General features: G+C 36.8%; 1 protein-coding gene across 1 annotated transcript in view; it reads right to left on the minus strand.

Moving 5' to 3' along the window:
• Window positions 1–11,721, minus strand: part of LOC107661090 (1-phosphatidylinositol 4,5-bisphosphate phosphodiesterase beta-3-like) — a 41,671-nt gene extending 29,950 nt beyond the window's left edge. The window contains exons 1-2 of the mRNA XM_016450541.1: window positions 11,713–11,721; window positions 11,574–11,651 (exon numbers count right to left, since the gene is read on the minus strand). Of these exons, the coding sequence (XP_016306027.1) occupies window positions 11,574–11,651; window positions 11,713–11,721 (87 nt within the window). The remainder of the gene's footprint in view (window positions 1–11,573; window positions 11,652–11,712) is intronic.
• Between the last annotated feature and the right edge of the window lie 832 nt (window positions 11,722–12,553).

Raw genomic sequence — 12,553 nt, forward strand, 5'->3', positions numbered from 1 at the left:
TGAAACAGTGTTACTCGTCAGTTGCTCAGTCACATTTTTATGAATTTTACAAGGCATGTGACAATACGTGCGACAAACATCTTCCTACATTCATAATGAGAACCGTTTATAAATCTGCTGCTGTCAACAAAAAGAAGCAATGAGGTCTTCCTGCGGGTTTCCGCCAAAATAAAAGCTGAGAAAAAAGCAAGAACTCCATCAACATTCATAAATGTTAGTATTGTAATTTTACTGTTGCTCTGTAAAATAAAATAAAAAAGACAATAATAATGATAATAATAATAATTACATTAGCTCTATTAATACATTTATTATAACATCCACACATAGTGTTCAAATTGGGATCTATAACATTGTCTAACCTTTTAAAAGAAGTCTCTTCTGCTCAGCAATGCTGCATTTATTTGTACAGTAAAAAAATGCATGCCTGATTCAAGAAGGTGGGTCTCAAAAATGGCCAAAAATATTATTTTACTAACTTATTCATTTTAAGTTAAATTGTGCTTTGTTGATATAATGTCTGCTAGAATGTTAAAAATGTTCAGTGTTAAGTAAATATTTTTAAATTGTTGTTTTGTAATTGATCTTTTCTTTGAAAAGCAAGACAAAACAGTAAAAAGCACATTTTGGCTATTTAATGTATGCAATGGTGAAAAAAAAAGGTAAAACACATTAAACTGTGTTTAATTTTGTTTGGCTTCAGCCAAGAATTTTCATTTCGGTGCATCCCTAATTATTTTGGGTTTTGGATTTCAGCTAAACGAATTAATTTCAGTTTCAGCAAAAAATCACTACTATATACATTAATGCTGGTACAACAATCTCTTCCTGTCTATGTGGGCAGTTCTTGGCCAGAATGAGCTGCAAAATGGACCAGGCGTCCTACCGATAGTCAAAAGTCAAACTACAGGAATCAGTAGAGCATTGGGTGCTTTTGCATGGAAAGACACACAGAAAGGTGAAACAGACAAATACAATACAGTAACACAAAAGGTCACACATCTGAGGAAAGGAGAGATCATGTATTTCTCCATTCCAGTAACCCTGCCTCTATCATTCACCCTTACTGCACCACATCAACACAGGACAGCTTTGTTAACCTGTCGCCTGTCTGTCGCACAGCTCTACCCTTCCACCCCCTTTCTCGGTCTCTTGTCTTTCTGTTTCTTTCCTCTTTTTCTTTCTTCGGTGCAGATAATGAAATTGGTCTGGGTCAAGAGTTTGTGATTCTTGTCATTCCTTTGCCACAAGGGGACACTTCATTTCCAGCGATACCGTTGACTTGATTGCAAAGATACTATTTAAACTGAGCTGGATGTTGACATCACTGAATTCAATGATGAACTGTCTTTAACTGAAAAATTTGTGTTTACTATTGTCATTTTGCATTATTGACACTATTTTCCTAATTAATGCTGTTCAGTTGCTTTGACACAATCTGTATTGTTAAAAGCGCTATATAAATAAAGGTGACTTGACTTGACTTGACAAAAGGATGAAAATCCTCTTTCAGTTGAGCAGTACAGTAAGTGTTTTATATATAAAACAGAGAGAACAATGACAGAAACACCTGACCGCTGAGTATTAATGATGTTTTGTACAGGCTTGCATTTTAGGTATGAGTCCAGAGCCATCTATAACAGGAAAATTAGATGTCATGAATAAAAGCCCACTGGTGGAGGAAGAAAGAAGGATAAGGATATGGATGAAAAGGAAACTATTATATAATCAACTCAGAAAACACATTTCCTGTCTGCATGTGTAAATGTGTGGATTCGTTTCATTTTACTTTAAACAGTATTTGCAAAACAATATGTTTTGGAGTATTTGTATACATTTGTAATCTCATTTCTCCGTTTTTATACAATCTGTTTACGCGCCACTGACAGTTAGGTTTAGGGGTGAGGCTATGCTTACTTCCTTCTAAAAATCGGACGCTTCCATATGAATCACATCGTACAAATTCATATGAAATTATCTCAAACAGTTGAGTGCTTACCTAAATGCCCATGCAATCTCATGAGAAAACTTAAGCTACAGTTGAATGTATAAATGTTAAATTAATAGATATACTGTTCAATGTTTTGGCAAATAGTATTTGGACATTTATACATTACATTAATATAAAGTATAAATGATTTTGCACTTTTATTAGTGTTAGTGAATTACTCATTTAGGAAAACTGTGCGCACTTGAGAGGAACTGGCTCCAATGAACTGCAGTGCAGTCATACAAGGCTTTTGAGCGTGTGAAATTACCAATGCTATCTTACGACCAATTTGTATGTATTTTACGAGGTGGCTAATTCGTACGACCTCACACGTACGATTTTGTACGATTTGTCTAGACCCCAGTGATGGGTAGGTTTAGGGCCGGGGTTAGGTGTTGGTCATTCGTACAAATTCATACGAATTGTGCAACTTGTAAAATACGTACGATTTAACAAAAATCGTATGAATTTGTACGAGTGAGGTCATACGAATTCGTACGAATTAGCCACCGCGTAAAGTATGTACGAATTGCCGTGAGACCGGGCTGGAAATTACTTCAGGGTGTAAAATCTTGTGACTCTTTTGCTGGTTCAGATTGGCTGAAGGGTACAGTTTGTCTGGTAAGAACAAGGATGTCTCACTCTGGTTATAATCCAAAATCGTCTTTGCTGAATGTGCATAAATATCTGTCGGTAGGACCGGGCGATATGGCCAAAAAAAAAAGAGTCACAAGCAGAGTTGGGTGTAACGCGTTACTGTAATCTAATTACTTTTCCTGGTAACGCAGTAAAGTAACGCGTTACATTTTAAATGTATGTAATTTGATTACAGTTACTTATGTCAATAAAATTACTTTACTTAAGTTACAAATGCAGTGTTAAAAATATGAAGTAAAAATCATGTTTTGCCCGTCAGTATTTGAATAATCAAAAATAACTAGCAGCAGTGACCAATGTCACTCTTCCTTATGAATGAACTATGAACAGAACATCAACAATGAACTAGCCAACAGACTGAGAGCCACTAGATTAATACATAACGGAACACAGAGATTAGAGTTAGATCACGAATTCGTACGAATTAGCCACCGCGTAAAGTATGTACGAATTGCCGTGAGACCGGGCTGGAAATTACTTCAGGGTGTAAAATCTTGTGACTCTTTTGCTGGTTCAGATTGGCTGAAGGGTACAGTTTGTCTGGTAAGAACAAGGATGTCTCACTCTGGTTATAATCCAAAATCGTCTTTGCTGAATGTGCATAAATATCTGTCGGTAGGACCGGGCGATATGGCCAAAAAAAAAAGAGTCACAAGCAGAGTTGGGTGTAACGCGTTACTGTAATCTAATTACTTTTCCTGGTAACGCAGTAAAGTAACGCGTTACATTTTAAATGTATGTAATTTGATTACAGTTACTTATGTCAATAAAATTACTTTACTTAAGTTACAAATGCAGTGTTAAAAATATGAAGTAAAAATCATGTTTTGCCCGTCAGTATTTGAATAATCAAAAATAACTAGCAGCAGTGACCAATGTCACTCTTCCTTATGAATGAACTATGAACAGAACATCAACAATGAACTAGCCAACAGACTGAGAGCCACTAGATTAATACATAACGGAACACAGAGATTAGAGTTAGATCAGGCCTGACATGGCCAGACAGCTCCGAGGAGCTTGCTCTGACTGATATCTCTCCTCCATTATCTCTCCTACACACTTTTTCTGTGCGGTTATGTGGTTTGGTTTCATTAATGGGCTTTGTTTTTCCTGAGGTATTTTGAAAATATGCTCTTATCTTTACTCAGTCTACAGGGTATGTTTTAATGTTGTGCCTCGAGGCAGTTAGAAACCACAACCTTTTAAAAGGATGCCAATTTCTTTCTGTCAGACTATTTGATGTTCATTGTCTCAACTCATGAAAAGAAAAAAAGAAAGAAAAGATAGAGAGAGAGAGAGAGAGAGAGAGAGAGAGAGTTAAGGTGGTTGACTGTTCTTCCAGTCTGGATACACTGGTTAGACGACTCTGTTTATCTGGGTTTAGAGAGGTTTTACACACTTTTGCACACAATGTGAAAAAGTATGTTTAGAGCATGGTAAAAAAAAAATTTGTATTTGGAAATTTTCTAATAATATTACATTTTTTTAACTTCAACTTAAAATAACTTTTCCATTTTAATATATTTTAAAATGTACTTTAATCCTGTGATGGCAAAACTCAATTTTCAGCAGCCATTTCATAGGTCTTCAGTCTCACATGATTCTTCAAAAATCATTCTAATAAGCTGATTTGATGCTCAAGAAACATTTATTATTATCATCAGTGTGCAAAACAGTGCAGCTTAATATTTTTGTGGAAACGATGATAGATTTTGTGTTTCAGGATACCTTCATGAAGAAAAAGTCCAAAAGAACATTTATTTGAAGCAGAAAACTTTTGTAAAATTAAAATTGTCTTACTGTCACTTTTAATGCGTCCTTAAAATAAAAAAAAAAAACATACTGACCACCTTTAATATTTTACATTACAAACTATAGTAACAGCAATTAGAATACAAGGAGTACATTTTATGTTGAATGGTAAACACTAATTCAATGTTAATGTTTTTAATTAAATGTTTAAAAAAAATCTTAAATACCTATTTTTAATTTCAAGATTTCCTTTTTCACTGATTTCCAGATATTGAATCCAACATTTTTAATGTGGACCATTGGATCCCAACTAGTGTTGTCAAAAGACCCGGTACTTCGGTACCAAGTCGGTACTAAAAAAATGAAAATGTTACAGTACCAGGTTTTTTTAAGTACCGGTGGTACCGAGTACCCGGTCAACCCGGTTCTTGATGCGCTCTCTTCATAAAAGCACTGAGACGTGGCGACATCAAAACGAGGAAACACACCAAACTAACAAAACACTTTAAAGGGGTCATATGATGCGATTTCAATTTTTCCTTTCTCTTTGGAGTGTTACAAGCTCTTGGTGCATAAAGAAGATTTGTAAAGTTGCAAAGACTAAAGTCTCAAATCCAAAGAGATAGTCTTTATAAAAGTTAAGAGTCAGCCACACCTACCTAAAACGGCTCGTTCTAACACGCCCCCACGTCTACGTCACGATGTGGGAAGATTTGCATAACGCCGCCCAAATGTTCACGCAAAGAAAGAAGGCGTAACTTTTATTCTCACTGTAGTATTGTTGCCGCTGCCGCCATGCCGTGGAGACACTGTGTGCTTCATTGTGAAAGCGAAACTACTTTGTTTGGTCTTCCAAAAGAGGACGATATCCGCTTCGTCATGCCTAGAGCTGATCCGTGCTGGTCGCTGAGGGAATATGTGTTTTGCTTTGGTACCGAAATTGGTACCGAGAACCGTGGATTTTCACTGGTATTGGTATCGAATACTGAAATTTTGGTATCGTGACAACACTAGATCCCACTGTACATAAATCTATCGTCACTCTAGGCCATTTGTTCACCACCGAAGGCGAAAGCGAGAGCAAGAAAGAGGAAGAGAGCATGAATGAGTAAGAGAGGGAGAGAGAACATGAGTGAGATATTTTTTTATTTTTGGAGGGCATGCTATTGGTGGAGGGCACAGGGCAAGTTATGCTCCAAAACTACCCTAACAGTCTGAACGATTTCCTGTATGCTTTCCCACGCTTGCAGAAAGTGAGAGGGGGAGAAAAAGAAACCAAGAGAATTGAGAAGAACGAGAGGAAGGGAGATACTACAGAGAGTGATATAGAGAGGAGAGAGGAAGTGTCATGTCTGCGTTTACAATTAACGGATGCAATGACGCCTTTCTGTTCCTCACTGATGACAACCAGCTGTCCCTGACAGAGAATGAAGAACAAAAATGAAAAGCAGAGAGCAAGGGGAGAAGAGAAAGATGTATGAGGAGTGGAAACAGACACATAGCGAGAGCAAGACCAGTCAGAATGAGCCTGTGGGCTAAAGTGAACCAGAGAAGAGAGGCTAATGCAGCCTCAATCCCATCATTAGCCATTAGCTTCAGCACAGATGGGCTCCTCATCCTGCTTTATCACAAACAAATTCTGCTAATTGAAGAATAGTGAAAGCAATAGTGCTGTTACCCTCCAATCACAATCTGCCATTAAGGACAGCAATACCAATGTACACAATCCCACATCCTTTAGAGAACCACAAATTCACTAAAACTGACCAGATGCATGTCTGATGGAGCCTTCTGATGCTAATGCTAATCTATTATTGATTCTTCATAATGGCAGTGGTTTACACGCATTATGTAAAGCTTCCTTCTATTGGAAAAACATTAGTTCAACATGTCATTGCTTAGCTAAAGCTAACCATGTTTATATGATACAATCACCTCACATTGTCCCTAATTCAGTCAGTTTTCTAATTTTGCTAGACGTTCTGCTCTTAAACCCATAAAATGGATGGTTAAAACTTCAGCTAGTCAGACAGTCAAAAACTATTTATTTAAGCACCCAATGAAAACTATATAAGACATTTTGTCAATTCAATATTGATTTTTTTTAAATAGCTACACTTGATAGAAGCACAGACCGATTTCTGTTGTCTTACTGCCAGGATACTTACACTGACACTCATTTTGTTTACACATGCCGTTATAATCAAGGTGCAGTGTGTTTTTGCATAGTTGAGCTACAGTTTGCATATGTCTATTCAAGTATACATGACAGAATCCTGAATATTTGAAGGTGCTGGTCACTTCTGTATTTCGGAGCATGTTCACAATATCAAGGCCAACTGTAGTCTGACTGACACATTGACAAAGACAAGCTACTTCGCATTATCCAGGTCTGTTAGTCTGACAATTTGAAACGACAGTTATTTCTTTAGTCTGATTGAAATTGAACTTTTAAAAGTGCACACATACATACTTATTGACAAAGCAACTCTTAACATAACAGACTTTCAATCTACTCCAGACTATATCAATAATGAATGAAAGTAACGACAATAGCACAAATACAGGACACTGATACTGAACAACCTACAGAGCACATTAGGAAAATCCAACTTTGTCCTTTTTTCTCAGTTATGTGAATAAATTCCTAAATTAAATTGGTTCATTGTTAAAAAAATCTCTTTGTATACTTGTATAGTCTCTTTATATTTTTGAAACAACCAATATTTTGATGTAACAGACTTTTGATGGAGGGACAGAAATCTCTCAGATTTCAGTAAAATATCTCAGTGTTCTCTGTGTATTAATATATTTGTATATATTTAATTATCATATCTATAAAGTTGTATTTGTGTAATTACCAGCTTTTTGTTTGCCCGCAAATCAGTTCATTGAGAGAAATTAACCTATGATCATTTGTCTGCTCATCTAAAGCACAAGATAACTAGTCAGTAATATGTTGAAAGTTCATGTCATTAACGAATCATTAAAGTGTCAGACTACACATGAGTCAAAATCTAATTCAAGGGAAGTCTGTTCACTCTGTGGCCATATATGCAATGCCTCCGGGCAACTACTTTGGGCATGCAAAAGTACTGAAATTTCCAAAACTTGATGAATTTGTGTATACTTTATGGTGACAAAAAGTAAAAGAACATTGCAAGAAGTCCCTGCATGACATCACATTTTATTTGATTCTGTATCTACTTCTATTGTGGCACCTTTATTATCATAGTGGTTATAAGTGCATTTTAAGGTAGGAAGCAGATTTTGGTAATTCAAGCAGCTTGGTATATTTACATTGTATCACTTGAAGAAATACAGTTCTAGATTGTAAAATAGAAAAGCACCAGTATGCAATCTCGTAATACCTGAAACACTGTCATTGTATTTTTCTGAAAATGTCTGGCAACCACAGTGTTCATTTTTTACTTTAAATGTACATTTCTGAATATGGATTGTTATTACGTTTAATATATTTTACAAACTATAATAATTTAATATATAGTACATTAAATATATTATATTATATATAATATTTAATAGATAACATAGATAATAATATATTACTACATAAATATTGAGGAGTCTCATTTGTAAACCGCTTTGGATAAAAGTGTCTGCTAAATGAATAAATGTAAATGTTAATGCAAATGTTAATTCTAACATTGCCCTTTACAATAGTAAAATTTCTCTAGTAAAATTTTACAATTGTTTGCACCGATTCCTGCAGGTTAGTATAGATTATGCAACATATTTCCTTTTTTTTACCGAACACATAAATTTACATACACAAACACCACACACAACAATGTGTTTGGTTTATAAGGAAGAACAGTAATGCACTTTTACACACACGCACAGTTTTTTTTTTCCTCTTTCTCTTCCTGTGGCATGACCTTGCTTGTGAGTGAAAGTAAAGTGACTTTATTCATTTGGTGTCTGTCATTTTCTTACCTATGCAACTTAATGTGACGAGCCTGTGCATGTGCCAGGGAGATACAAGGAAAGCAAGAAACCCAGGTAATGAATTGGACATGACAATGGTGAAAAGTTCTATAAGACAACTGAATCCTGCTATTCATGTCACTGCCTGTAGAGCTCAAGGCTATATGTGGAATCTAGTATCCACTAACCAGGTACTAGATTTGCCTTGAAAATAGGGAACACATGCCGAAACGCCCACAAACATGGTACACAGAATAACAGAGCATTGTGATGGACACACATGCAAACCTGCCCTGTCAATTCAGTGGGCAGCACATGGACATTGTGGCTCGGCCACACACAAACAACACAACAACAGAAAACAACCCTCAGGAATACAGTGCAAGGGTGTGTTTTCCTGCTCACAAAACCTGTTCTACCACAACGTTGTGTGAATGTGCCTCTGCAAAAACAAGTTTCATTTCTTTTTTGTTCCTGGCAAAATCAAGCTTGACTGCGCATGTGCTTGTGAGCCTGTGAGAACGTGCGCGCGCTCTACAACTTCATCCAACTTGCCAAAAAAAAGAGAGAAAGAGAAAAAGGGAACTGAGAATGACAAACTGGATTCATGGAAGTGAAGCTGACTTTTAACAACCTTTCAGTACTTAGAAGGAAAAGAAATGGAGTGTGTTTGATAATGGCATCATTAAATATAATAATAGCGACATTAAATATTGTGTTACTGAAGAGATGAGATGAGGTGGCCTCTTTACTATTAACTGGAGAGGACAGGCTCCCCAGAGCCAATATTCCCTACGCCAAACAAGGTTACTGCCTTTCCTCCGGCGAAGATTGGCCTAGTGTCCTAATACCATATCGCAACACATTCAGCGCAACACCAATGCAACATCCATATCGATTCAAATATGCAGCAGAAAAAAACACTCTCAGCTTCTTGCTCCGATGTTTAGGAAGTAAACGCATTAGCACCTTCGGCACATGAAGGAATCTCCAAATAAAATACTCAGCTAGCAAAATAAACAATCCGTTTTGGCAACTGACATGAATCTGCTGCTGAGTTAATGTGAGTTTCACACACACTGTGCTGTGTCTCCTCAGACTGCAGAAAGTCCCTTCTCTGAATTTACTGGAACCAGCTTGAGCTGCGTTCCCATACCACACATGTCACACTGATCAGTACGAGAACAAGAGAAAAGAGGGAAAACAACATATCTAATAACTAAAGAGAGAGGATGGGAGGATGCCTTGATTGAATTTCACTGGCTAAAATTTAATTTGATTCATCAGCACTCACATGATAAGCCAGTAGCCCACATGGCAGGAGGAGAGAGAGGGGGAGACATACAGAAACAAAGAGATGACGCAGACAGGACTGATAATAGATAGGGCAGAATTGGCAGGACAGGTAAATTAAGTTACCATTAAAGATGGCGGGATATGTGTAGTCATAAAACATTGTGATATCTTCACTAAATCTGTGTTAAAGCTAAAAAATTTTCTCACACATCCATTTTCTTTCTCAATTGTTTACCTTCACCTAAGCCATAAGCAACTGTTTACAAGGATACTTGCAGAGACATGCATTTTGACAATTTCGCGCGTATGTGTATATTCATTAGATGCTGAAGTGAATACATGGCAGGAGGAGAGAGAGGGGGAGACATACAGAAACAAAGAGATGACGCAGACAGGACTGATAATAGATAGGGCAGAATTGGCAGGACAGGTAAATTAAGTTACCATTAAAGATGGTGGGATATGTGTAGTCATAAAACATTGTGATATCTTCACTAAATCTGTTAAAGCTAAAAAATTTTCTCACACATCCATTTTCTTTCTCAATTGTTTACCTTCACCTAAGCCATAAGCAACTGTTTACAAGGATACTTGCAGAGACATGCAGTTTGACAATTTCGCGCGTATGTGTATATTCATTAGATGCTGAAGTGAATGGAGTTCACGTGCATCTGCGTGGTTCTCACTGTATACACCGGACACGAGTGGCGTGATGCGACGTGACAAAATACTATGAACCCATAGAGTGGGGGAACTATGACGTCAGAACCTGGAAGAGTAATTCGCCGCAGGTTCCTTCGAGATTTTCCTATGGGGTTTTATAATAGGATTTTTCAATTTATGAGTAAAATAAAGCCTGTGGTAAACATAACTTGAGATACGTTTATGTTTTGTTCTACAATGTAAACTGGGGCCTGTTTCATAAAACAAGTTTACCAAATAAGCCAGGTTTATTTCAGTTAGTCTGACTTATTGTCAGCTGATTTGGTTCAAAATAAGTCAGACTAACTGAAATAACCCTGACTTATTTGGTAAACTTGTTTTATGAAACAGGCCCCAGGTGTGTTGTTGTCACAACAGACACCTCCAACACAGGCTCGGACTTTGTGTACAATATTTAAGGGGGTCTGAATACTTTCCGTACCCACTGTAACTGCTTCAAAATTTTTGTTTTGGGTATGGATGCGTTTAATTTACGTTGTAGAACAAAATGTAAAAGTATCTTCAAGTTATGTTTACCATAGGCTTTATTTTACTCATAAATTGAAAAACCCCATTATAAAACCCCATAGGAAAATCTCGAAGGAACCCGCGGCGAATTACTCTTCCGGGTTCTGACGTCATAGGTCCCCCACTCTATTATAATCAGTGATGCTGTCTACACTGGATGCGGCGCGACACGACAAATCCCCGAAAGTAAACTGATGCCACGTTCTATTTATGACGTACTGACACACAGTTCAGATGATTTGCAAAGGTCGCTTTGTCGCGTCCAGTGTATGCCTCTAGCTGTTGCGGCGCAGGGCGGCACGATACGACAGATGTCGCGTCCGGTGTAGACACCGTGTCTGTGTGTGAGCAAAGAAAACGATCAGTATAAATATAACGATCAGTATACTAAACATCGCACATCCTGCAATGTGACTATCGTGGATGCGCACATCGCGATATCGATGCCGAAATGATATATCGTGCAGCCCTAACTTGTAGCATCTCTGGGTACCTTGTGTCCTCATTAGTTATAAGCAACCTGGCAAAAGTATTTTGCCATATTTTATGATAATTTCTGCAAAATTCTGTTTAAAAACAAAACACAATAAACACACAGTACTTTGATAAACTTTCATTAGAAAAGACTTACTTAATACTATTTTAGAACTAGTATTGGCTGGTACAATTTAAAAAAATGAAAAAGAACATAACTGACCATGCTGGTCCCTCCAGACCAGTAGAGGAAGAATCCATCTGGGTCCACTTTAAGGGTGACGAGGCTGGGTATGGCCTCCTGAAAACACAGAAGTGAAAGAAGCAGTTAGGGGGAATTCAGTACATTCATACAGTTTTACCAACAACATCAGTACTTCTACAGAGACCAACAGAAAGTAATTCACTTAATAATATGAACAGCATTAGCAACTGACATGAATGTTAATGAAGACTAATCACTGAGAAACAATGACACGGTTTAGAACATTTATTACATAGAAATAATTGTTGCTAATTCAAATGCAACTTAATTAAACTGATACTACGGTAACCAAATCACAGTGGCAGTCATGCCAATAGTACACATCAATGATGAAAATACAGCCAATAATCAGAAGAATGGCAGACACAAAACATAGGCATAAAGATCCGAATGTAAGTTAGATAAATGGGAAGTGCCCGGAATGGGTGGATGGTCCTGAGGGACAGTGTGATTTAGAAATTAATGTAATGACTGAAACCAAAACCTCAAAAGCCACAGAGAGAGACATTAGAGGAGTTTAATGCACAAGTAACAGAAGCTGATGGCTGTCTACATATGACTGGAATGGTATATTCGCAAAATGTACATTTGTAATTATTTTTAAGCATGTAGCACGTATACTACACAAATACACTACCATTCAAAAGGCTCAGTATTCTTTTGTTCAGTAAAACACTTTTACTCAGCAAGGATGCATGAAATTGATCAAAAAGACCTTTATAATTTTTACAATAATATTTCTATGTCAGTTAAATGTTGTTTTGAACTTATCACAGTTTCCACAAAAATATTAAGCAGCATCTCATTATGTTTGATAATGAGTAATGTTTCTTTTATATATCTTACCAATCTCGAACTTTTGAAGCAATATTACCCATAACATCTTAGTAACAGGTTTAATTTTTAAATGTCTCATTTATTGATTGGACTGCCAAAAG

Source organism: Sinocyclocheilus anshuiensis, unplaced genomic scaffold, assembly GCF_001515605.1.
Source record: "Sinocyclocheilus anshuiensis isolate Anshui unplaced genomic scaffold, SAMN03320099.WGS_v1.1 scaffold2015, whole genome shotgun sequence".
Classification (NCBI taxonomy): domain Eukaryota; kingdom Metazoa; phylum Chordata; class Actinopteri; order Cypriniformes; family Cyprinidae; genus Sinocyclocheilus; species Sinocyclocheilus anshuiensis.